The sequence below is a fragment of the Lutra lutra genome, chromosome 3, assembly GCF_902655055.1.
Source record: "Lutra lutra chromosome 3, mLutLut1.2, whole genome shotgun sequence".
Classification (NCBI taxonomy): domain Eukaryota; kingdom Metazoa; phylum Chordata; class Mammalia; order Carnivora; family Mustelidae; genus Lutra; species Lutra lutra.
Window position 1 is genome coordinate 112,425,579 of NC_062280.1, and position 27,173 is coordinate 112,452,751.

The following is a 27,173-nucleotide window of genomic DNA, read 5'->3' on the forward strand; positions in this document are numbered from 1 at the left end:
CTGAGTGAGTCACTCAGAGGAAGCCTGACTCTCTTTGCCTGCAGGCTGTGGGGCACAGACACTGGTGCCCAGCTCACACCTGAAAGAGGCCCCGCACAAGCCTGGGCCCACAGGGAGGCAACTAGAATCACTAAGAGTGGGGACAACATAGCCAGGCAGGGGTTTAGAGTCTGCCCAAGGGGAGAGCTTGGATGGGCCATGGGACCCAGACAGAAGTGGACCCTGGGTGCCCCATGGCTGGGCGACAGTCATAAGAAACCACTTGGAGGAAAGGCACTGCTTGTTTCTTGGAGATACGGCTGGAGGTTTCTCATTTAGAAAAACTCCAAAGGAGGGAGAGTCAGCTTTGCATGTCTGCTCTGGCCAAAGAGCCTGAAGCCAGATCTCCTGAGGCCATCAGAAGCCACCCTTCCCCTTCCTGCCACGTCCTCTTCCTCTGCCAGCTCCAAACCCAGGGAGGGTGGGGGAGGGCAGAAAAGGGATACCAACCTGTCCCTCCCTCCATGGGCTTCCCTGAACTGCCCAGAGCTGAGGGGGCTGAGGGACATGTCTGGGAGTGAGGCTCAGGGAGGTTTTATTTATAGAACACTGGATAGCTTCATCATTAAATGAGAGGGTTACAATGGCTAAGGGTAACTGGAGACTTTTCCAGCAGTGACCGTGGATCAGGATGCCTGTTACAAGCCAAGCCTGTCAAACACCTGATGGAAGAGGAACCCAGGGCTGGGAGGGAGTCCCCTACAGATCCTGCAGCCACGGGCCCTGGCCTTCCTGGTGTCTGACAGTCCAGCTGTCGCTCACCATAGAGGACGGCCAGCGTCCCCCCCAGTTGTCTGCACCGTTGGCCCTGCTACCTTGGCGGAGGAGACTCGAGTTGATTCTCACCACACTTCCGGCACCTCTGTCCGCTCTCAGACCTGCCAGATGTGGACCCTATTCTCTGGACTGGCACATTTTTAGAAATGGAGTTTGGGAGCACCTGGGTGGCTCAGTTGGTTAAGCATCTGCCTTCAGCTCAGGGTACTGGGATCGAGACCCATGTCAGGCTCCCTGATCAGTGGGGAGACTGCTTCTCCCACTCCCTCTGCTACTCCCCCTTTTTGTGTTCTCTATCTCTCTCTCTCTCTGTGTCAAATAAATAAATAAAATCGAAAGAAAGAAAGAATTAGGAAGGAAGGAAGGAAGGGAGGGAGGGAGGAAGGAAGGAGAAAGAAAAGAGAATGGAGTTGGGAGTTTGAGAACCCTGAGGCAGGGAATAGACTGCGCAGGTCCCACGGCTGCAGCTGCGCTGTCCCACACCCAGGGCTCTGTCCCAATTCCAGCTTGCCTGCAGTGCCCGCGGGGCTCGTCCCTTCCTCACTCCTGTCTCTGGATCTGTCCTCAGCTCTGAAGGCTGGCTGAACAACTGGCAGGTCCCCGCATCCAGGTACCCCACATCCTCCGAGGCTGTCCCATAGTCAAATTGATCATTGCTAACAATTACTGAAAGAAAAGGTGTAGCTCCCAAAAGAACCTAATTTATAGTCAGTTTGGCTCTTTAATGACTAGTAATGAAAAAGGAAATGAATAATGGGGTTATTAATCAACCCTGTCTTTGGCTTTTGAAGACACATTTTATTATGGAAATGCACACACGCATACACAAAGCGGAGAGAATGGCACGAATCCTCCCTGCGCCCTCCACCCAGCTCCAGCAGTTCTCAGCTCTGGGCCAGTCTCGGTTCACCTCATCCTCCCCACACCCTCCAGCACCCACACATCACCCACCTCCACAGCAACACTATTTTAAGGCAAATCCAAAATGTTTAAAGCAAATCCAAGATGTCCTAGCAGCTCATCAGCAAACATGGCTCACTGGTATCTCTAAGAGCTATCTCCAAGAGATAAGATCTCTCCCTTTTTAATTTAATAACTACCACTAGCACACACACACAAAAACCAATAATTCCTTAGTGCCATTCAAATACACAGTGTCCAAATTTCCCTAATTACCTTTTTTTTTTTTAAAGATTTTATTTATTTACTTGACAGACAGAGACCACAAGTAGGCAGAGAGGCAGGCAGAGAGAGAGAGGAGGAAGCAGGCTCCCTGCGGAGCAGAGAGCCCGATGTGGGGCTCGATCCCAGGATCCTGAGATCATGACCTGAGCCGAAGGCAGAGGCTTTAACCCACTGAGCCACCCAGGTGCCCCCCCTAATTACCTCTTAAATGTCTTTTTACAAGTGGTTTATTTAAATCTGGATTCAAACCAAGTCCAGCATTACAAACAGTAAATACGACTCCTTCCTCTTTTTCTTTTCCCTTGTCATTTACTCGCTGAAAAAAATGGAGTTATTTGTCATGTAGACTTCACTATATTCTGGATTCTACTAACAGCTTCTGCGTGGAGCTGTTTTGCTTTTGTTTCTGTTTTGGTTCTTGTTTTTTGTTTTTTTGGGTTTTTTTGAAAGCTGTTGTGTATTTTGTAATTTTTCCATTTAGGGGCACCTGGGGGGGCTCAGATGGTTAAGCGTCTGCCTTCAGCTCGGGTCATGATCCCAGGGTCCTAGGATGAAGCCCCACATTGGGCTCCCTGCTCAGCTGGGTGTCTGATTCTTTGTCTCTCTCTGCCTCTCCCCCTGCTTGTGCTCTGTCTCTGTCTTTCTCAAATGAATAAATAATATCTATAAAAATAATAATAATTTGGGGGCGCCTGGGTGGCTCAGTGGTTAAAGCCTCTGCCTTCCGCTCAGGTCATGATCCCAGGGTCCTCCCTGCTCAGCAGGGAGCCTGCCTTCTCCTCCTCTCTCTGCCTGCCTCTCTGCCTACTTGTGATCTGTCAAAAAAAAAAAAAAAAAAATCTTAAAAAAAAATAATAATAACAATAATTTTTCCATTTAAAGACCACTTTATTTTTTTTTCATTTCAAAACCATTTTTTTTATTTGAGTATAGTTGACACAATATTACCTTGGATTGGACAACTTGACACATTATCTTACACTCAGCACACATGTAGCTACCCTCACTATGCCTTGCACTACAATACCACTGACTGTATTCCCTGTGCTGTGCCTTTCATTCCCACAATTTTCATCCCAGAACTGGAAGCCTGTGCCTCCCATGCCCCTTCACCCATTTTGCCCAACCCCCACCCTTCCCTTAGTCATCCATCAGTTTTTTCTCTGTATTTATAGTTCTGGTTCTGCTTTTTGTTTAGTCATTTGTTTTTTTGTTTTTAGATTCCACTTATGAGAGAGATCATATGGTATCTGTCTTGGAGTTTTAACAAGTCCCTCTATAACCTGTGCTTCCTACAAACCAGTAGTAGATCTACAGACTTATCCGACACAACTTGCATTTCTTCCGTAAGAACAACGTAGTTGGTGCCACATGCTTCCTGTTGCATCACATCAGGAGGCTCCTAAGGTCAGTCTGTCCCTCTGTCCAGTGAGACAGAACAGCAGGCTCGGGTGTTACCACCGTCTTCACCGCAGACCCATCACCAGGCGGGGACACGCTGCCCGAGAGGGTTGCGGCGTTGTAGAGCAAGAGGTCCTTCAAGTCGCTTCATTCATCTCAGTACTTTTTAATTTCAGTTACAAACAGAAGAAAATTGTAGCGAGCTTATAAAAGTTTATAGATCTCAAAGTAATCCAACATCTTGTCAGTTATTATGACATAATTTCATATTTAACTATACATGTTTCCATAGCGCTCAGACTAGAATTGTGCTGTCTTCACACACAGATTTAACGTTGTTACATACTTTAACAAAGACGGGATGTGAAATGGCTATTATTTCTATTTTGTTTAAGGGTTATTTTGCGACATGACTAACTAAAGTGCAGGAGGAGCTGTGTGGTATGTATTAGTAAGAAAGTGATTTGGGGGAAGGAATGTGTGAAAATATTTGTGGGATTGAGAAGAAGCCATTTCAAGCATGACTATGCAGGGAGAATGTTACAAAATGGTGCTTTTTCTTATTAACGATCAGTAAGTAGCATGAAAGGCAACAGAGCTTGGCATGAGCGAACAATCCTGAGGCCCTAAGCATCCGGTTGGAGCCTTACATAAGCACTAACAGCTGGATCACATTTCCAGTTCAGATATTTAAAACAACACCATGAAGATCAAAATATTATCTATAGCATGTCCACTTATATATTTTTTTTCCTTAAAATAAAAATGCTCTAAAGTTATACAGTTCTCCACTCTGCTTATCTAATTCATTTTTCTCAACTGAGGCAATAAAATTCCACAGTCAGATTTTCTTATACATCTTTTTAGTGTTTATACTTGGTCATAAAACCCAATTATTCTGGATTCCACCAGGAGTTCTATTTTTTATTGATTATTTCTTTCAAACAAAAGCTAATCTTCAACTTCTTCAGGAGCTCTTACTGGAAAAGGAAGCACCAGTTTGGAGAGAAAAATAAGAAAATGGTCCCGTTAATTTTGAGCTCTTCTGCAGGATCTAAAACTGGTACTCAGGATAAAATGTTGACTCTGGTGCTTTCCTCTCATACTTACAGTATTACAGAGACACTCTTATGTTCCCTCTTCAAATTAGAAACAGTTAGTTGCATTGGCCTCCTGACATAGAGTGCCGGTGCAGTATAACAGGACATATGTTCAAGCACAGAATTTGTAAGTAAACCAACACTTCCTTGCACAAATGTATAGGAGACTATAATTAATTGAATATCAAGTATAGCACAAGGGTAAGACCACGGAGGAGACACCAGGATTCAGTGCCCTTCATTTTTAAACAGTCGTTTCTCCAAAGAAAAGGCTGCACTGGTTTGCCAAAGTCCAATAATCTTTTCAAATTACTTTGCATAAAGATGTACAAGTCTCCCAGAACCTGGGGAGAGGGGGGCAATTTATCACGAAGACAGCCTGTAAAAGTGATGGTTTCCCTCCACTGCTGTCATCAGTGACACTGGAACACCGGTTTGTGTCAGGCAGCTGGCTGGGTTTAAAAATCCAGGCTCACTTTTTGTTAACAAAACGCACATGGATGGGCCCCCCTGGCATCAGCAGCCCATGGGTTTTTGCAGGAACAGCTTTAGTCCAAGAGGATGTTTTGATCTCAAAATGTTGAAGTAACTAAGAAGAGAAAGAGAGAGGGGGGATTCAAAATGGGGTCAGCAGAGGACTCATAGTGCTCTGAATGAGAGCCCCTCCTCTTCCTGCGGTGGCCACAGGCTGCAAGGAGTCCAGGAAGTGGGGATGGCCATGGTGCAGACACCAATCACCGGTCTGGGGATGCAGGGGCTGCTGCGGGTCTGAGAGCAGCACTAGGTCCTGCACGGGAGCCCAGCCTGTCCACTGAACAACTGGGAAGCTCACATGACAAAGATATGCAGACACAATGTTCAAATGACTTCCATTTTCTCAGCCATTTCAAAACTCCAACTCCTCTGCTTCCTCTTTAGGTCAAGGTAAAGAAGAAATCAAAGGAGGAAGGAGGACAGAGGGACAAGGTGAAAGTTCCAGGTTTCCCACCGGCTGGCAACCCAAGGTGATAGAGGCCTGGGGGAGTGCACTGCTGTTGGCAAGTCAATCATCCAAACAGGCTTCAGTGATGTCCTCAGTTTAAATATTCTCAATCTGTACCTTTGATTGCATCTCTCATTTCTGCAGCTCAAAAAGAGAACCAGCTCTACCATTCAGGGTCAGCCTGGAAAGTACCTCAACAATGAGTTTTAGAGAGCACCAAAGTATCCATCAGCTTAAAGCAATAACATTCGCCATCTACCGGCCCTGGCCTGATGTTCAAGGTCATGTTGGCTTAGGGAACTCAAGGCAACCTGCTCTAAAGGCCTGAGTCAGAGCACACATGGGTTCCTGGAGAGGAGGAAGGGCCGTGCTCACCAGCACACTAGCTACTGCCCCTTACCCTGCTGCCCACTAGGTCCAGAATAAAGTCCAGCCCAACAAAGTGTCAGTTTGGGAGAACATAAAATGTCACATGGGATCCAGGCTGCCCACCCAGCTGCCCTACCCAGCCCTGACTCCCTCTCCAGCCTCGTCTCCCAAGCAAAGAACCAGGACCCCTTGACAGGTCCTCAGGTGGGCTGGAGCCTCAGGGGAGGTCTGGCAGGGGGAAGGGGCAGGGCTGACTGGGAACATATGTTGGACCTCCTCCATTGTCACATTTCAAGAGTCAAGCTGAATGACAGTATTTAGGCAGCTCCAACATGTTATGGCATCGAGATAGCTTCAGCAAAACACCTAACCTCTGACCTTTGGTTCTGACTTTGCAGAACTGCTTGCACATCCCACATAGCAAAAGAACTCATGTGTAGGTCTCCTCCACGTTCAGGCTAACGTGCCACATGGCTTTCTTCCCTTTCTGAGTGGGCAACACTATGCTCACTAAAAGAAAATCCAAACTACACAGGAAATGTACAAGCAGAAAACAAAGCCTCTCTTGCACCTCAAGTCCCAAGGAGCTAAAGTGTATCTTCTCAAAGTTCTCTGCATGATACAAAGATCTTGCTCCCATTTGACAGTGCACCACTAAAGTCCTTTCCCTTCCTGAAGCCACAGGCATGTTCCCCGTCCTACTGGGGGAGACGCCATTTATCTTGTTAAGGAAAGCCCTTCTGTTACTGTTAAGAGACTTTCTTCATGAATGTGTGTGGCACGTTAGCATTCTTTTGGGGGGAGGGGTGATTTAATTTTTCTCCTTCAATTAGCTACTGTGGCAAGTGATATCAACAGATGTCCTTAAGGTGGGCCATCCTTGCATTTCCGAATAAACCTGATGTGCTGGGGATGCATCTCTGTTGCCTACACAGCAGGGTTCCATTTGCCAAGTTTTCACTTAGGATATCTTCCCTCTTTGTTAATAAATCCGACTGGCTGGTGGTTTTCCTTTCTCATATTACCCTCTCCAGGTTTTGACTATTGGGGCTATGTAAGTCTCATAAAAATGAGACTTCCTTTTCCTAGTCTCTGTTTGTATAAGATGATGATTACCCATTCATTGAAGGTTTGATAAAACTTGCAATGAAACCATCTAGGTCTGGAACATTTAGGGGGGCAAATCTTACCGCTGACTCCATGCATTCGATATCTGAGGTCTATTCTCTTTCGAGTCAATTTGGGCAACTTACATTTTCTAGTACATTGTACATTTTATCTAAGTCTTCAAATCTATTAGCAAAAAAAGTCATTTGTGGTATTTTCTTGATTTAAAAAAATCAGCAACTGCATTTTTAGCTATATCTCTTTTCTCATTCCTAGCATGGCTTATTTGTGCCTCCTCTCCCTCTTTTTTTTTTTTTTTTTAACCCCCTTGACAATTACAGATAATGACACTCCCTTTCTCTATTTGCAAAAGTAGAAATGAGGACTCTAAGGAAAACCCCAGCAGGTACAGTTGTATGTTAATAGCACCAAGAAACAAAACCCCATCGTGGCCACCAAACACCCTGCTCCTGACCCTCTTCCAAGGAAGCGCCAGGCAGGGCTAGAAAGCCCCATGGCCGACTCAGTAGGAAGCCTCTGCCTGTCCCGGATGTGGCTGTAGAATCTATGGCAGCACTTTATAGCGTGAGACATTCCCAAAAACCCAAGGGCAGACACTCAGAGCAGGTGCATGGCCAACAGCAGCTTCCACTTCTCCAGCACAGACTGTGTCCTCACACACGCAAGAAGTAGGTATTTGGCCCATTTCATGAATAAGGAAATAGGCTCCTCATGGCTGAGAAACCTGCCCAGAGTGTCAGAACCAGCAAACAGCAGAGCTGGGATTTGAGTCCATTTGCCCCAGAACTCCCATCTCCACCACAGTGAGCTGCTTCTCACCCCAAATGCAGCAAGATGGGTCAATGTCCACAGGGCCGACCGTCCCCAGGAATGGCTGCACTGGTGACAACCCCACTGAGCCTGGCCAGCAGTCACCGCATCCCGACCAAGTTGGGGATGACTGTTTAACACAACGGTCACCAGGCTTTCTCCACCTGAGCCGCCCAGCTCGAGAGGTGCTCTACTCCCACACCTCTGGCTGCCCACTCCCCAGCCGAGCAGAAGCCTTTCAAGTTCTCCAGCTCTCAGAGCTGTCCCCAAGTGCTGACCATCCAGAATCCCTCTCCACCCTCCCAGGCTGGCCTGGCTTCCATAGCGCCTTGCACTCACTCATGCCACTCATGAAAGGACATGAAAGGACTCTTTCAAGGTCCTAACCTCTCAGTGTTCTGCTCTAAGCTCTGTGAGGCTGCAGGAAAGCACCTCCATGACATGGTGGAAATGTAGAAAGGAGTCAAGACACCTGGATCATGCCATGTACCTGCCACTCTGTGACTGGGGCAAGTGGCTCCAACTCTCTGAGCCTCAGTTGCCTCCTCAATAAAATGGGAAGCCTGGGTCACCAGGTAATCTCTACATTCTTCCAATGCAATGTCAATGGCAGTAGCTCCCAAACCTTGGGCCAAGGTCTTCCATGGCTAAGACATGTTAATAGTAGTCTTCCTAAATTTGCAGGGAAACCTAACAAGTAGAATTTTCTCTACTAAAGTCTCTTCTTCTTTTGCCTGCTGTTCCCCCTGTTTGTGCTGTCAAATAAATAAAATCCTTAAAAAAAATTTAAGTCATTCATTTTATAAAATTTCCTTCAAACACAATTTAGCTCATGCTATGGCACAAACTCAAAACAGTAGAAGCAGAAAAGCATCTATTTTAATAGTAAGAGATTAAATGTAAGGTATTCTCCAACAAAAACCAAGCCTTCCTGCTGTTTCACAACCTAAACAAGTATGAGAACCACTGCACTGTGTAAGTGGCTGGTTCACACGTCTCTCAGAGTGTGCCCAGTGACCACCAGCGTCAGAACCCCCCCACTGAACCCCCACCCCGGACCCACCAAATTACTATCTCTGTGGAGGCCCAGGAACCTGTATTTTAAGGAGCCTCCTAATGCCTTTGCTGCTCCGAAACCCTTTGACATGCGTGTCACCTTCCCATTCACTTCTGTCGAGAGCTCCTCGTGTGATGAATAGCTGAGCTCTTGGGCCCCTGTAGACCCAGCACAGCATGGCCACTTCCCAGTCCTTCAGGCCTCCAAGGGCCCAAACTGCTGCTCCATGGTTCCAAGGAGAAAAGAGGCTCAGTGGGTGGTCAGGGGTCCCAAGGGGGTGGCATTTTAAAATGTAAAAAGGGGGGCGCCTGGGTGGCTCAGTGGGTTAAAGCCTCTGCCTTCGGCTCAGGTCATGATCCCAGGGTCCTGGGATCGAGCCCCGCATCGGGCTCTCTGCTCAGCCGGGAGCCTGCTTCCTCCTCTCTCTCTGCCTGCCTCTCTGCCTACTTGTGATCTCTGTCTGTCAAATAAATAAATAAAATCTTAATAAATAAATAAATAAATAAATAAATAAATAAATAAAATGTAAAAAGGATTTAACATGAAGCTCTTACTTTTGAGTTTTCCAAATATTCCAAATGCATCTCCTTTCCTACTCAAGTCTTGGTCTGATGGAGCCCAGGAAACAAGGCCAAGGCAGAAGGCTGATGTCTGGCCCCCACCCGCCTACCTGGATCACAAGGAGATGAATCTCCAGCTCTGCGATTCTCTGCCCGATGCAGCTCCGAACCCCATACCCAAAGGGGATGGACCCAAAGTTGTCAACTCGGTCCAGCCTTCCCTTCCGCAGCCAGCGCTCTGGCCGGAACTCCTTGGCCCGAGGGAAGTTCTCATCCGCATAGGACGTGGCATAGTGGCAGAGGGCCAGCTGGGTCTGAGGGCACCATTTGCAACAGAAAAGGAATGAAGAATAGGATCACACAAAAGCAGGGCAGAGGCAAGAACCCTGTTGCCCGTCCCTCCCGAGATGCTTCTGGCTAGAAGGAGACACATAAGGGTCCTTGCTTCCAAAGCCCCATCTTCATCATAAAATATGTGCAGAAGGAAAGGAACCTAGTGATATTTGCTAGGGCGCAAGGACTTCCTAAACATACCAGCAGCAGACTTCCTCCTCAGCCACATGGCAGAGCCCAAGTCCCCACACCCTGGCAACCATACTCACGCCTTTGGGAATCAGGTACCCGCCAATGACCAGGTCTTCCTGGGTCACTCGGCCATTCCCTGGCAACACTGGAAACAGCCTGGAAAAGAACCAACAGGAGCAGGATTGGGTAGTCACTTTTAAAGTATTTTACTTCACTTTCAAAAATCTGGACATCTTGTCATTTTTGTTTTTCTAAAACGTAACACGAGGTGCAGTTTCACCTAAAAAATCTTGTGAGGACCTGTGTGGTTCCTTAGCTTTGGCCGGCGAGTACCCTGAGGAATGGGAAAGCAGGTCCCCTGGTCAAAAATGTTCACGAAACACAAAGCAGAGCTTTGAACGTGCTATTGTGTTCCCAGGAGGGGTAATCCCGAGTCTGGGAAACTTACGTGCACATGGGACCCCCTTCCTCAAGGAACAAGCCACAGGGCTTAGGGACCCAGGAAACACATGTTGAGAAAAGCTCTACTTCAGCGTTTGGATTGTCTCTGAGAGGCAATCTGGAGAAAACTATGAACAAAATTGCAATTGACAAACACCAGTAAACACACAGCTAGCTTTTTCCCCCTGAGCTTAAACAACATGCTATGGATTGAGGAGGTACAACTTGAAACACCATTATCAAGTCAAGTTTAAAAGAATTACTGTAGGGCATACCATGAATCCATCTCAGCTCCTCTGCATGGCGGTCCTCCACAGAGGAACGCGGGGTTCAGAATCCCTGAACCTCAAAGGAGGAAGAAATTTCATTGGCTGCCTGATCCTACCTCCCACCCAAACCCACTCAAGGCCACCCACGTCCCTCACGTCCAGCCTTTTCTGAGTGTCGGTAAAGCCCTGTCATGGAGTGAGTGAGTCCACTCGGTGTTGCCATTTCGACTAGCATATCCACACTAGAACAATAGTAAGCAGGTTTGGTAATCAGCCAAACAGCCCAAAATATTTTCCTGATCAATCCCTCTTGCTCTGCTTTACATTCAGAGGAATGGGAACCACGGAGCTCGGCTCCAGGAGGACGCTGGGGAACTTGGGTGAAACAAATGACTAAAGCAGGTACAATGTCGTGCGGTGACGGCTCCAAAGAGCTTTATGAAGAACAATTAACAGTTCCGACCATAAAACAGAGCAGTCTTTCTGTTATTCTGACAAGAGCAGAGAGGAAACAAAGATAGCTATAACTATCTCCTTCGGCCACTGCAGGTTGTTGGTGCATTTGTTTTGGACCCAATTAAATCATGATGATAAAGCATCAGAGACTTACAAGACAGTTTTTGACATGAATTTTGGTGAGCCTTTTACCTCAGTGTTTCCTTCAGCAGAGCTCTGACCAGTGGGACGTTGGGGACGTCGGCTGCCGTTGGGACGTCCCTATCCCCCAAATTCTTAAGGATCTCCTGGTACACCGTCTGCTGCACTTCTGGGTGCCTCGCCAGGAGATACACTGCCCAGGATAACGTGAAGGATGTCTAATAAAGAAACCAGCAGACACAGGCACATGGGTAAAACCAAAGATTTAAGCAACAGGCAACATCGGCCAGGAAGTGAAGTGAGCATAAGCACACGTGCAAAGTCGTGTTCATTCATAGGCCTTACCAAAGCAAAAGCTGATTTTCCCTAAATCATGCCAGAAAAAAAAAATTTTTTTTGGAAAGTAACATCAACTGTGTGATTCAGATGCTCTTTCAATGAAGGACTGCAGAAGACATTATTTTGGAACTTTTTTGGATCATGTGTAAGAGCAGTCCCCTTCAATGGCATCTGAGAGGACCTAAGGATGCTGGTCAAGCCTGGAAGTTGTGCCTGGAACTTTCTGTGACCTTCTTTGCAAAGGTCATCTGGTTTTTGCTAGCAAGGGCCAGAGCCTGCTGGTCAGCCTGGGAATTGTTCAGTCTGGCAATGCCAGGGCCACAATGACTGGGCAGGACTTGCTCATAGGGGGCAGGGGGTAATTTGTTCACTGTTTCCATGACCTTCTCAAGTAAAGCAACCTATAAAGATTTAATAGATCATTTATTCAAAACAGTAGCATTTTTTTAAATACCATGTCTCAGACTGAAGAATTACATTTCCGGTCATTGAAAATAATTCTTATTCTCCAAGGTTCCAAGACTTTCACTATATCTTCCCTATTATCTATGTGACTGTATTTCACTCTCATAAACAAGTCCACAATATAAATGCCTTTACTTTTACCTAAAAAAAAAATCTGAAGTCAGTAGGCCATACTGATATCATTTCCCTGTGATAGATATCATATGTTTTTAGAGGGCAAGCTCACCTATAATATATATAATGTGCAAGTTCTTCCTTATAAATGATAAGGAAAAAATTTAGAAATTTCTATTACAATCACATTTCTGTGGAAAGACCAAATGTGGTATATGCATACAATGGAATACTACAGGCATACCCTGGAGATAATCTGGGTTGGGTTCCAGACTACCACAATAAAACGAGTATCACAATAAAGTGAGTCAAATGAATTGTTTGCTTTCCTAGTGCAAATAAAAGCCATGCTTATACTTTACTGTAATCTCTTAAGTATGCAATAGCATTATGTCTAAAACAACAACTTACCCACCTTAACTTAAAAATACTTTATTGGTAAAAACTGCAAACAATCACCTGAGCTTTCAGCAAGTCCTAATCACCCACTGAGCACAGACCAGTGATTCTACTATTATATATTATCATGTATAATATATATTTATGTTATATATAACAAAATCTAATACAAATTATGTGTATAATATTGTGTTGTGTATTGTTATGATGAATATAATAATAATGAAAATGAAATATGAGAATTAACAAAATATGACTTGGAGACAAAAAATGAGCAGATGCTGTTGGAAAAATGGAGACAACAGTCTTGCTCAATGCAGGGTGGCCACAAACATTTAATTTGCAAAAAAAAAAAAAATCTATCTGTGAAGTGCAATAAAACGATGAATAAACTACTTTCATATGCAACTATCAGTGAATCCTGAAATCATTCACTGACTGAATGAAGCTGGATGCAAAATACACACTGTATGATTCTATTTCTAAACATTTCTAGAAAAGCGAGAAATGATGTTGAGCATCATAAAGCAAATCAGCGGTTACCTGGGGCAGGCGGGTCAGGAGAGATGGACTGAAATGGGAGTAAGGAAATTTCAGGGGTGGTAGAAATATTCAGGATCTTGATTAGGGTGGTGGTTTCATAAATGATCACATTTGTGTTTATCTTGTATCTGCCAACAAGTTATAATAAATTGTACGGTTTAAAAGGGTGCCATTTCTTTTGCATAAGTTATACTGCAATAAAGTTTTTTAAAGTAATATTTTAGAAAATGAATATGAATTGTAAGAACACGCCTGCTGATGTTCCTTTCACGGGCCTCTGGTAGGAATGGTCTTTTCTGTGCTCCACCTCCTGTGATGATCTTAATTACCACCAGGGGGCAGGAGGGACAACATACCCGAATCCTCTCAGAGGCAAGGCCAAGCATTCACTCCGCTCATCCCCTCCCCATTCAAGCAAACCCACATTCACGTGGCTGATTAGAATTTTCATTGATCACATTGATTTCATTGGTTAGTTTTATACATGTCTTTGTTTTATTGTTGTAGAAGATCCATAAAAATAAGGAATTTATACTAAGTTTTTTGCTTTTACATGTTTATGTGACATTATAATAAAAACAATGTCAACCCTGGGGTGGGGCGCTTCTCCCTTTAAACAGGAGGTCTGTGCCTTATGCACGTTCAAGAAGCACTCCTGTAAAGGAAAAGCTTAGTTTTTTAGTTTTGAAGGGCTTTGGAAATAGTGAAGCATCAGGCAAATCTTTCCATTTTTTTTTTTTAAGATTTTATTTATTTATTTGAGAGAGAGACAGTGAGAGAGAGCATGAGTGAGGAGAAGGTCAGAGAGAGAAGCGGACTCCCTGTGGAGCTGGGAGCCCGATGCGGACTCGATCCCAGGACTCCAGGATCATGACCTGAGCCGAAGGCAGTCGTCCAACCAACTGAGCCACCCAGGCGTCCCTAGCATCAGGCAAATCTTAATTATTTCACTCAACTAACTTTTCCTCCACCAAATACTAAAAACCTAGCCCTGTTTTTTCCTGTTCCACTACTTCTTTTTAGCAAATTTTAAAATTTCTCTGCATATATACCCACATGTATATCATTTTTCATACATGAATAAATGTATCCCATTACACATATGTTTTGGAGGGAAACTTGGTTCCCATTTCCCCAGGCAGGTAACCCATATTAAAAACCCAGTGTGCTCCCTCTATACCTTCCTCCACACTCTTAAACATGTACAGATATGGACACGCACAAGACAAGCAGGGGCCAGGCCACTGTTTGTTTTACCAATAGGAGCACAACATACACAGTTTTCTGCGTCTTCATTTCTCACTTAACAACATGGGATGCAATTCCCACCCAGTCTCTTGGCTGTGCTTTGTTCATTCTGATGTCACCCTTCCTTGGTCATAGTAGATTATTCATGTGCCACAATACATCTATTCATCGGCATCTTACTTAAGGCCGATAGACACACATATTCATAAGTCAAACTGTTTATTAAACTTTTCTTTATGCTCTCCTTAGCACATTTGGGTTTAAAAGGGATGGTGGCTTTATCAAATGAATTGGGGAGTTCTCCGTGACCTGTAATACTTTAAATGATAAATAATAATGTTTCTAATATCTGTGGCTTCTTCATTTTTTGTATTATGAAGCAATAACCAAGGTTTGTCAATCGGGAATGATTTTTAAGCTTTAAAACATATTGTCACTTTGTATGTGTGATAACTTACATTTTTTGCAGAATTATGGTTTTATGTTTTAAAATACACATATATTATTTAAAAGTTGGAGTTTTCTCCTGGAAACTTTCAGCAGTGAAGCAGAAGTTGTTAGCACCAACATGTTATGCACGTATGAGATTACTCAGGAAGGCTCCTAGCTTTAGCTGTACTTTGCTTATCGAGAAGAGACAAAGGCCAAGACACTCACCGTGTCCACGCCAGCCAGCAGCATCTCCGTCATATTGGCGTAGATCTCCTCCAGGGTCAGCTCCTGACTGAGGAAAAGGCATGTGAGCAGCCCCCCTCTCATGGTCTCCCCGCTGTCCATGTGGGACTGTATGTCCTTCAGCTTGTTGTCAATGTGGATTTGGCCTGTTTGAAAAGAGTTATTTCTTTTGAAAGAAGTTTTGTTGAGAATAACCTCTTCATCTTCCCAGTAACTTAATCTGTGGCAGATTCCAAAGCTAAATGAAACCCAGGTCGATTTGCTGTCAACCTGGGAAGCTCATCCACATGCTTGTTTGTATAAATGAATGAAAAGTTAAAAACAGGGGGCGCCTGCACGGCTCAGTCAGTTACCTTCTGCTCGGGTCACAATCCCAGAGTCCTGAGATAGGGTCTGGAGTCAGGCTCCCTGCTCAGTAGAGAGTCTGCTTGTCCCTCTCCCCCACCTCATGCTCATTCTCTCGCTCTCAAATAAATAAAACCTTTTTAAAAAAATTAAAGACAAGCTAAATATCTCTTCCACTCTGAAAATAATGCAGAAGATACTTGCAAATGTTTGCTTTACTCATCAAAGAGCCAAGAAAGCTTTGGAGTAATAAGACTACAGATCCTTTCTTTTTTCTTTTCTTTTTTTTTTTTTTTCTACCATGTTTCCAGAAGGGAGAACGGAGTGAGAGTAAAGGCTATGTTACCCTAAAAAGATAGTGCCACATTCAATCCATCAGAACTTACATATTCAAATGAATGTTGGTCTTCAAAAGACACTATGGGACACTTCTTTCAACATTAGTGTTGTTCTAAAAACATCGTTCTAACAAACAATTTGCAAATCTTTTCTTTTTGGAAATCCTTGGTTAGCTATGTAGGAAAAGTAATCTCGCTTTGCTGGGTTTGAACGAAGTATAGTTTCCTAGTTTATGTCACCAGGTAAGAAACAGAGGAATTTGTCTCTTTCCAAAAAGCTGCAAGGAGAATGTTCGAGTGAACGTGCACAGGCCCGCACCCGAATGTTTATAGCAGCAATGTCCACAATAGCCAAACTATGGAAAGAACAGATGAATGGATAAAGAAGAGGTGGTATATATATACACTGGAATACTCTGCAGCATCAAAAGAAACAAAATCTTGCCATTTGCAACGATGTAGATGGAACTAGAGGTATTATGCTGAGCGAAGTAAGTCAATCAGAGAAAGACAATTATCATATGCTCTCCCTGTATGAGGAATTTGAGAGGTGGTGAGGGGGTGTGGGGGTAGGGAAAGAAAGAATGAAACAAGGGAGGGAGACAAACCATAAGAGACTCTTAATCTCAGGAAACAAACTGAGGGTTCCTGGGGGATGGATGGAGAGAGATGGGGTGGCTGGGTTATAGACATTGGGGAGGGTATGGGCTATGGTGAGTGCTGTAAAATGTGTAAGCCTGATGATTCACAGACCTGTACCCCTGGGGCAAATAACACATTATATGTTAGCAAAAATAATTTTTAAAAGAAAGAAAGAAAGTGCACAGGCCTAAAACGCTGTCTGCACTTCAAGCACTGACAGAATCATTGGACCAAAGACATCATCTCCCTTAGACGACATTTACTTGCATATATCACCGCTAGCATGTTTGTCACAATGAAAAGAATTCAAAAATGGGAAATCGGTCACATTGCTGATAGTAGCAACCCACATGCGTCTTGTCATCTGAGAAGCCGAGCCAGATAACAGGTCCAAGTAACAGCACACAACCACGCCAGGCCACCCTCCACAGCGTCACCCCTCCAGCGGCAGAAGCCTCAGATACGCCGCAAGCCGCGCACTTGGGTCAACCGGTAAGACAACTGGGGCCCCTCGATTCTTCTCTTACTGAATCTGAAGAGTCTGTCCCAGGACCTGCAGAACTCCCGCCAGGGTTTCGGGATGAACAGGCGGAGCCACCTGGGGATGGCGCCCGCGTACATGGAGGTCTTGAATATGCTGAACATGAGCCCCAGGGCCTCGATGTAGTCCACGGTGGCCTGCGGGATGCTGTCCTCCAGGCAGCCCAGGCGGCTCTCATAAAGGATGGTGGCCACTCCTGCACAGGAAAGTGAGTTGAAAGACCCTCTCCTTTTTCGTTATGCACAGTATCAACAGGCAACATCTAGCCATAAAAGTTGCAAAAGCAATCAAGGGGCCTTCCTCCAGCGAGGCTCTGCTGTATCACCAGAGGTTTTCTCTTCCAGATCCTGAGCTCCAGGGCTTGAGTATTCAGGGCTGATAGGAAGCAGGTTGGCGGGTCATTCCTTTTGTCTGGCAGGGCTCAGCCATATAGCAGCCCCCACCGCCCCCTCCCCCGACCCTCCTGACGGTTTGTTCAAGACCCAGGATGCAAAGGCCCCAACGTTTTGACCACTTGCCCAATGCTAGGGAATTGAAAGGTGGCTCTTCTGAGCCATGAAGGGGGGAGCCCCAGGCCCAGAGAGTCACAGGAGCAGAGAAAACAGTCTCAATGAATCAGGAAAAAGCAAGATCTTCCACTGTGTTTACAACTCTCTGTTGATTTTGTTACTCTGCTCAGGGAGCATTAACAGAACTTTAAAAAGTTAACTTAAAAATTAAATTTGAACTAAGGTAAACTCGCTTTTAAAAAAGGAGAATGCTGATAGAGTACAAAAGTACAAAACAAGAAGTTTGGTTCGCTACTATTATGTTTTTTGTTTTATCTTGTTTTGTTTTGTTTAAGTGAAAATTAGGGACATCTGGGTGATTCAGTGTGTTAAGCATCTGCCTTCAGCTCAGGTCATGATTCCAGAGTCCTGGGATAGAGTTCTATATCCAGCTCCTTGCTGGATGGAGCCTGCTTCTCCCTCTGCCTGCCCCTCCCCCTGCTTGTGCTTTCTCTCTCCCTCTGAGCAAAAAAAAAAGAGTATTCACATGTATCCTTTAAAGAAACTGGTGACCTCCCCAGGTCAGGAGAGAGAGGGTGGGGAATTTTCAATGACTACATTTGGGGTTTGATTTTTTATTTTAGGACATGGATGGGAATACCCTACCCATCCCACATGAATTTTAAAAGCTAGAATGACTGCAGTAGACGCCCTCTAAACTTCTACTGTTTTCTACAAACTGTGCTAAAGCAAAACATGCAGGAATTAGGAGCATGATTCTTGAGTTTAAAAGACCTGGATTCGAAATTAAGTTTCTGCCACTAAAAATGGGGGCGGGTTTTCAATTTCCCCACTTGTAAACCAGCGGTAACAATACCCCTGGCTAAGTCAGCACCATGAGGGTTATGGGTGTGTATGTGCGGGGCTCAGCCCAGTGCCTGCCAGGGACATAGGGCATGCCCAGTGGATGAGAACTACCATTTCTGCCATCTACCCTCTGACTTCGCCTCACCTTCCATTGAATATTTGAAGAAAAGGTCATTGACATTGGTCACCGTTTCTCCATCTTCTGCCTGGCTCTTGAGGACGTAGATTCTTTTAATTAAATCAGCAATAACTTGGTTGATTTCGCTTGAAAAAATGGCCACATCTCTTGGTTTCAGAATTCTTTGTCTCAGTACACGTCTCATCTTGAGCCACTGTTTACCCTCCCTAGAAGAGTAAAGTGAGTTTCAAATCATCTTACTTCCATTGACATCCTGGAAAAGAACTCAGGGAACCTCTGAGAGTTTCCCCAGCAATAAAAAGCCAACAAGATCTGCCGATCCAAATAGAATTAAGATACTGCGCAAGAGGAGGGGAGAACTTCAGCCTTGCAGTCTGTTTCCCTCGAAGCAAACTTGGAAGGGGAAAAAATCCCACTGGGAACATCTTTATGAAAGTGAGATGAGGGGCGCCTGGGTGGTTCAGTGAGTTAAAGCCTCTACCTTCGCCTCAGCTCATGATCCCAGGGTCCTGGGATCGAGCCCTACATCGGGCTCTTTGTTTAGCAGGGAGCCTGCTTCCCCATCTCTCTCTCTCTGCCTGCCTCTCTACTTGTGATCTCTGTCTGTCAAATATATAAATAAAATCTTTTAAAAAAGAGAGAGATCTAAAAGTTAAATAAATAAAAAATTAAAAAAGAAAGTGAGATGATTTCCTTTGAAAAAACCCTGCAGAAATATTATAATAATGAGACACGAGGCTGTTGGGATTAGCAAAAGAGAAAAAGGTTTATGTGTATGAACTCCTGAACCCTGAACTGAGCTCCTGGGTGGAGAATGGATAGTGGATGCCTCAAGGAGTGGCACAGAGAGCGAGAGCTTTTGCAGCATTTGGCCACTCCCCTCTGGGGCTGGACCAGTGGGGAGAAGGTGTTTGATTATTTCCCTCAGAGCCAAAATTGAGGGGCTTTGGCGATACCCAGTCCCAGCTTTTATTTATCTCATTTGAGAAACCTATGGTTGTATTTCTCTTTAATTCATGTATAGGGCATATATATGAAAAAAGAATCACAAATGGAAGTTCTAAACCAAAGGGATTTGGACCAGGGGATCCACAGGTGCTCTGTGTTCTCCTTCCTGCCTGGAATCGTGCTGATTAGCTCTTAGGGGCACAGAGGTGTTGATAAGCCTTGTTTACAAACAATAATCATAACCTATTACGAGATGGGAACAGCATCACATAGAGATCCACACAGGAAGGCTCTTAACCCCTCTGTGGTGTCTCCTAAAGCAGCTGCTCCTTCCCCCTCTGCCCACAGATCTGCTCTGTGAACCTCCCTCCCTTTGTTGTTTGGTTTTCAAAGCCACGTATCCAAGCAGGGGCCTCCCAACCACGGCCCACCGGGGCCACATACTCACGCCGAGATGAGCCCGGTGGATCTCCCTCGCAAGTGTCGGTACTCCTGCCAGGACCCCATGTTGGCTCTCTGGGGCACGGCCCCCTCTGCCCGGAGCACCTGAGCCACCATGTCTCGGTCTGCAATAGATACTACAAACTGAGGACCAAAGTGAGACTTGAAGATTTTTCCATATTCCAGTGTGTGCTTCTGCTGCAATACCACGGAGAAACCAAAAAAAGGAAAAAATACAGATATGATATACCTTTGATATAAACATTTCTGGGTGTTAGGGGAGTAGAAAGTTGGGGCAGAGGGAAGCTCTACATTACACAGAGCTGAATCAGAGTTGTAAATTTACATATTCCTAAGATAATGTACTTTCACATCATTAACCAGATTCACATAAGTTTTCTTATTCTTTAGAGCATGATTTTACCAATACTTAGCCATGTGGAGCAACAAGACAGAAATGTCGTTATGGATGGAGATGAGCTGCAGAGCCTTCAATGGCCTGAGCCAAAAAGACTGTGGCTAGCCTGTCCCAGACCCTCAGCAGCTCTGTCACCCTGTTCTGCAGAGAGAGAGCCCTCTGCAGGCAATCTGTAATGAACCTATAAAAATGGCCCCCATCAAGAAAATGAAAGAAAGGGCATCTAGATTAGAAAGAGAGAACTAAAGCTACATTTAATCACAAATAACATGATCTCCCATACAGAAAATTCTAAGGAATCCACTAAAAATCTATCAGAACTAATAAACAAGTTCAGCAAGCTTGCAGGATATAAGATCAATATACAAAAGTCAGTTGCAAAAAAAAAAAAAAAAAAGTCAGTTGCAATGAACAATCCAAAAAGAAAATTAAGAAAACAATTCCATTTACAACAGCATCAAAAACAATAAAATGCTTAGACAACAAAAGAAGTACAAAACTTATACTTTGAAAGCCATTGAAAGAAACTAAAGAAGACCTAAATAAATGGAAAGCTTTCCCATGTTCCTGGATTGGAAGACTTAATAATATTAAGATGGGAATACTCCCCATATTGACCCAAAGTTTCAACACAATCTCTATCAGAATTTCTTTTGACTTCTTTGTAGAAAATTGACAAGCTTAAAATTCATACGGAAATGCAAGGGACCAATATAAAAAACAACCCTGAAAAAAAGAGCAAAGTTGAAGGCTTCCCTTTTCTCTATTTCAAAACTTGCTACAAAAGCAACAGTAATGAAGACAGCGTAGTACTGGCATGAGGATAAACATCTAAACCGCTGGAGTAGAATTGAGAATTCAGAAATAAACCCACACATCTCTGGTCAACTGATTTTCCACAAGGGTGCCAGTGCCAAGACAATTAATTTGGGGAAGAATAGTCTCTTCAACAAATGGGGGTGCAGGGACAAGTGGATATCTAAGGCAAAGAATGAATATATACCCTTCTTTCATACCAGATATAGAAATTTCCTCAAAAGCGTTCAAGTCCTAAATATAAGAGCCAAAACCATAAAATTCTTATAGGAAAAGATAGGGGTGAATCTTCATGACCTTGAATTTGGCAATGGCATCTTAAGATATAAAACCAGAACCATGAACAACAAAAGAAAAAGTAGATCATTGGACTTCATCATGATTTAAAACTTTGGGTTTCAAAGGACACTATAAAGAAAGTAAAAGATAATCCCCAGACTTGAGAAAATATTTGCAAAGCACACATCTGATAAGGGACTTGTATGTAAAACATATAAAGAACTATTACAACTCAATAAAACAATGAACCAATTAAAGAATGGGCAATTATTTGAATGGACGTTTCTCCAAAGAAGATATACAAATGGATAATAAGCAGATGAAAAGAAGCTCAACATCATTAGTCATCAGGGAAATGCAAATCCTAATCACAATGAGATGCCACTTCACACCTACTACAGTGGTTATAATCAAAAGAATAGGTAAGAATGTGGAGAAATCACAACCTCTTACACTTGCTGGTTGGAATGTACATAGTGCAGCCACTTTGAGAAACAGTCTGGCAGTTCCTCAAAAGTTTCAACTAGAGGTGCTATTTGACCCTGCAATTCCATTCCTAGATATATATCCAAAGAAATGAAAACATATATCTATACAAAAATAAACTTATACTGAATGTTCATAGCTGCATTTTTCACAATTAGCAAAAAGGTAGAAATGATCCACGTGTCTGTCAACTGATGAATGGACAAGCAAAATGTAGTATGCCCCTACACTGGAGTATTATTTGTCCATAAAAAGAAATGATGTACTGGTACACACCACAACATAGATGAACCTTGAAAACGTGATGCTAAGTGAAAGAAGCCAGACACAAAAGACCACATGTTATGATTTCAGTTATATGAAATGTCCAGAATAGGCCAGTCTACAAAGACAGAAAGTAAGTTAATGGTTGCTTATGGCTGGAGGGATAGAGAGTTGGGAAGTGATAGCTAAAAGAAACAATATGGAGTTTCTTTTTAAGGTTTTGAACATGTTCTAAGATTGACTGTGGTGACTGTTGTGTGGTATATGAATTATATCTCAATAGCGCTAGTACCAAAAGACAAAGAGAAATCACAATAAATGTAAATGGGTTAAATAAATAAATAAAAGAGAGAGAGAGAGAGCCTCTAGCCTTAGGTCGCATGGCAGAGCCAGGGCTGAGCATATGGAGAAAATGACTAAGTCTCTCTTTCGCATCTGCCAACATTTCTTATCACTCCCTTCTTAACCTCAGAAATAGCAGGCCAGAGGGGCTGTTGTCTCTCCGTTCTTCTGCTCTTCAGATAGAAGATACTCACTTCCTTATCAACCTGGGTGAAGTCCTCCCACCCAGATATGAAGAAACTCAGACTCAGTTGAAAGGTGTTCCACTGGGTCTCTGAATGGGAACCATGGATGAGATGACTGTACTACTGGGAAATGGGATTGAAACTACTGGGAAATGGGTCACTCCCCAAACAAATTCAGCTATTGAACGGGCACCCTCAGCCCAAGGAAGCAATCGACCAGGCACAAGAAAGAACAAGATGAATGACCCAGATACTGTACAGCACTTTTTTGCTAGCGGACCACAGAACCATACAGTCAGTCCCAGTACTTAGAATTTGTCTGGTCATTAGAAGCACAGACATTGGAGTTTGAATCTTAGCTCAACGTGCATTAGCTAGGCAACCTTACCCACTGTACTTCAGTTTCCTCACCTGAGAAATGGACAAATAATAGAACTTGCCTCATGTGTAGGACTTTGAAAAGAGTTCTAGAAATGTTCATTATTAGTATTTACATGTTATGATTATAGCATACAAAGCCCTTCCACAGTCCTAATCTCATTTGACCAGACCATAACTTGTGAGATGGATGAGGACTGTCAGACTCCGGTACAGACAAGGAAACTAAGGTCCAGAAAGAATAAATAATTGGTCAAGACTCCACAGGTGCCTGTGGAGGGCTAACATTTGAACACAGGGCCCTCCTGCTCCGTCACATCTGAAACCAGTCTTTGGCAACACAGGCTGGGATGTCTGCTCTGCCACTAACAAGCTGTGTGACCTCCGGCAAGTCACTCAACCAACACCTGGGTCTTTCCCACCTGTGCAGGAAAGACTTGGACCATACAGATGACTCGTGAGCTAACACTGTGTTATCACAAGTGTGATCACAAGTGGAATAAAGTATACTGGAGGTAATGGTAGCAGAGTAACTGTCTTCCTCCTACAAGTGCCTCAGGAGCAAGCTGAAGAACAGGGCAGATGGGCTTGCTAAAACCTTATTCAGTCTAAAGCAATCTGAGCACTCCTGCAGTGGGGTAACCCAAGGAAATCAAGCACTCCGTGGGGTCCTCAGAGGGGTTTCAGGAGGATTCCAGCTCTTGCAAATGAGTGCTATTTGGAGAATAAAGGAAAAGGGGAGCCCAGAAGGACTGGGAACAGTTGGGGCCTGTCTACCCTGTTTCAGGAAAGCTCAGGTGAGTTAGTTCCATGACTGTCCTCTGGCAAGTGGTGCTACCACTCAGGACTGATCACGGTGATAGGCGGGGTCTGAGCCTTGGGCAGGAGGGCTGCCTGTATGTAGGGTGATGGCGGGAAGCAGGCCAGATGCAGAGAAAACGCCCCTCTGAACACTTTGTAGTTGTGGAGAGGTGGCTCCCTAGGTGGCTCCTGCTAGAGAAGCAGGTTTTAAACATGGTCAGCTTCTCAAAGAAACCTGTGCTAAGGAACCAACTGTGGGCTTATACTGTGAGGATAAAACCAGATGGCACGAGGCAGGTAAAAGGAAAAAAAAAAAAAAAAAAAAAAAACAGAAACAAAGAAATCCAGCTGCAATGACTTGCCCACAATCAATAGCAAAACATGTTTTATCCCATTTGAAAACTACCATCCTAATAGCTTATGTTCAAATTCCACACGGAAAAGAGAGAAAACCATTTCTGACCCCTAGAAGCATGTCAGGCAGAACACTGTGTAGGGTTGGTGTGGGGGATGGAGAGGAGGGCTGGAATTTCAATCAAATTAAACTTGCTCCTGAGTTCTACTGTTGTTCTCTCCCAATGAAGTTTCTGCTTCTCCAGGCCAATCAAGGCCTCTGCACCACCACGTATGCTTCTCGGTTGAGGGAACGAATGAATGACCATGACAGCAGGCCAGGTGGGTGGTCACAGATTTCCCCCTGAGAAGTGCTTTGAAGGATGACAGAAGGAAGTGGGGCTATGGGGAGTGGGGGTGAAGGGAGGGTGTTCTTGGAAACGGTCATAAGGGTCCCAGAAATAAGTGTGCGCTGGGGTGGGAGCCCAGCAGGAAGTCCAGCGAGGAAGCAGCTGCCAGAGCGAACGAGAGGAAGGTGGAGGGTTGCCTTGCAATGAAGGGCGCAATGTGCGATGAGGGAAGAAAGGCAAAACTCAGGGTCAAGATTAGAAACTGTAGACTGAGCCGGTCCCAATACTCCTACAGGTTGTTGGAACGACTGGGTTCTTCCTAGGTCCCTGCCTGAGTCCTGGCTGGCAGCCAAGGTTCATTTACATACGTGTGGCGACCTCATCACTTAGAGGCTAACGGACCTGTGACCTCCGGACCTCGGCTCTTTGGGGGAGGGGTAACGTGTTTGTTTTCTATTTACAAAACAAAGCAAAAGGGACCAGAAACGGACTCAACCTGACTTCGACCGCGTAGACGCGGTGCTCTGAGAGCTCAGAGCCGCTCGCAGCCCTCCGGGGCCGGGCCCCGACACCCCCGCGGAAGAAGGAGCTCTTCTGGGCCCCCCTCGGGGCCATCCCGGGGCGGGACGGCGACTCCCTCAGCTGGGCTCCACACGTCCCAACCCCGCGCGAGGTCTCCTACCCGGGGACTGCTCCCCGGCACACCTCCTCACGCTCACTCCCCAGAGCTCTCTCCCCCGCGCGCCCAGCCCGGAGACCCCGCCCTGGCGCCCTTCCTTGAAGGCACTTTTCTTGCCCCACCCCCACCCGGCGTCCCCCGCCCGGTGCCCCCTCCCTGGAGTCCCTTCAGGCACCCTCCGAGGTGCCTCCTCCCAGACGCCCTCCGGCGCGCGCGAGCTCTCCGAGCTCAGAGGAACAGTGTCCTGGCCCGCTCCCCTTTCGGCCCCGCGCGCGCCGCTACCTGGATCTCGTGGATGCGGCTGAAGCCGTCCTTCCAGAAGAACTCCACCAGGTTGGCGAGGGTGCGGGGCCCCGGCATGGCGGCGAGGCTGCGGGGTCCCTCGGCCTGGCCCCTGGCCCGCGGCGGGGACCCGGCTCCTTTGTCTTCAGCCCGCGCCCCCGTCGGCAGCCGGGCGCCCTCGGGCCGGGACGGCCGCGGGGTCCCGGCGCCCAGGAACCCGCCTCGCCGGGACGCCGGGCTCACTCGGGCTTTCAGGATTCGCGCCAGCAGAGCCATTGCAGCCGTTTGGGTGGGTTGGTTGTTCGAAGCAATTTTTTTGTTTGGGGAGCTGTTGTCCTTGGGGGTTGCTCTTTGCTCCGCTTCAACGTGTTCGAGCAGCGCTTCTTCGAACTCATACTTTGAACTTCGAACTGTATCAGTTTACACAGACCATTATTAAAGGCTCCTTCCCCTAAGGCTGGAAAAAAAGGGGAGGGGGTGGTTTGTGATTAGACTGCAAGAGAATGAGGCGGTTAGCTTTCCTTCACATCACATTAATTCACCACTTAAGCGTTCTTCGAAACCACAAAATTTTACATTCAACCCCACTTCCAACCATGCCCCCCCAAAAAAAAGTAAGAAAGAAAAAGAAAAATCTACTGGGATTTTTAAAAGTACTTTCTTCCTCAAAAATTACTATGGTGAGTACACCCGAAAAATCTAATTCACTTTTTATGTATATATATTTTAGAAACAGCTCTTCATGATTTCAAGCTGTACAGTTATAATTCAACATACAAATATGTTGATCATTTGTGCACGTAGTTCCTGACATTGTAAAATGGCCACACTATTCTTTTACCACAAGTTTCCATAAGGATAATTGTGCAGTCTCCATTTGGCTTTTATAAGTCTCCTGAATTTTATCCCGGCTCACCACTGCAAGTAGTGAGGAAGTGTGGTGCTTGAACATTGGCTTGAGCATTTGGCAAGTTTCCCGTTTCTGGCAAGGATTGGTCCTGTTAGCAATGCTTAAGAGGAAGGAACACACCTCCGCGGGAAGGTGAGAAGAGAGGGGAGTTTGCCAGCTTGGGTTCAGAGCTCAGTGCCTTGCTGTAGAGAGGAAGTGGGCCACTGAAGGAGGGACTTGGTATGGGAAGGGCAAGAAGTGTGTCATCTGGTTTCAGGAAGGGAGTCCAGACTCTGAATGAGCAGTTCAACAACTTACTCTAAAAACTGAGAACATTAAGTAAAGATTTCATACGGTTTGTACTCATGCAGCTGAAGGAGAAAACACACGCACACACACAAACCACAAACACCAAGTATTGTTAGTAAGCAAAAATTGATCTACTTTTTGATTAGTAGTTTATGCCTTTACAACTCTGTTAAATCTACACAATTATAATAATACAGTTATAATAATTGTAAGTAAGTAAGTGAAGCAAAGATGGCCACAATTATTCAATTTCTAGAACTCTTATTTAGAAAGCACTGTAGCTGCAAGGAGTTCAAAGAGTAAGCCACTGAACCTGGCTCTGAAGTCTCATAACCTAAAAGAGGAATACAACAGCTACACAAATCCAAGCAGGTTTAGCATCAGTGTCATAAAGCTGGTACAGAGTATGACTGGAATTTGTGGGAAGGAGCAATCACACCTAGTTGAAGGGCTGGTGCGGAAGAAAGACCTCCCAAGAGAAGTAGCATTTTCGGCAAGGTTTGAAGCCTGGGCTCAGTTTCAGTGACCAGAAGTGGGGCAGCGATTACGCAAGGGGAGTATGAAGAATGGCACAATGACTTTGTTCCGAG

At 45.1% G+C, this 27,173-nt stretch overlaps 1 protein-coding gene across 5 annotated transcripts; it reads right to left on the reverse strand.

Moving 5' to 3' along the window:
* Positions 1–3,556: 3,556 nt before the first annotated feature.
* Positions 3,557–25,864, reverse strand: LOC125096318 (cytochrome P450 27C1). Of its 5 annotated transcripts, none has more exons than XM_047723173.1 (9): positions 25,386–25,864; positions 19,776–19,897; positions 18,390–18,589; positions 16,876–17,085; positions 15,006–15,169; positions 11,292–11,458; positions 10,011–10,089; positions 9,519–9,722; positions 3,557–5,091 (listed from the first exon to the last, which is right to left on the reverse strand). In XM_047723173.1, the coding sequence occupies exons 1-9, from the start codon at positions 25,659–25,661 to the stop codon at positions 4,975–4,977; spliced, it is 1,539 nt and encodes a 512-aa protein (XP_047579129.1). In that variant the 5' UTR covers positions 25,662–25,864; the 3' UTR covers positions 3,557–4,974. The 5 variants fall into 5 exon arrangements, with proteins under 5 accessions (XP_047579129.1, XP_047579128.1, XP_047579127.1 ...); XM_047723172.1 differs by having other exon boundaries at positions 19,776–19,909; XM_047723171.1 differs by having other exon boundaries at positions 19,780–19,970.
* Positions 25,865–27,173: the final 1,309 nt, after the last annotated feature.

What these genes read in the sequence shown, in the direction of transcription:
- LOC125096318 (XM_047723171.1), bottom strand. Translation starts at nt 25,661, where the DNA reads ATGGCTCTGCTGGCGCGAATCCTGAAAGCCCGAGTGAGCCCGGCGTCC. An exon ending in GGACAGACTCTTCAGATTCA is followed by an intron (nt 15,170 to 16,875) that starts GTAAGAGAAGAA and finishes CTTTTCAAACAG; the next exon opens with GCCAAATCCACATTGACAAC. An exon ending in CTGCTGAAGGAAACACTGAG is followed by an intron (nt 10,090 to 11,291) that starts GTAAAAGGCTCA and finishes GTTCTTTTCCAG; the next exon opens with GCTGTTTCCAGTGTTGCCAG.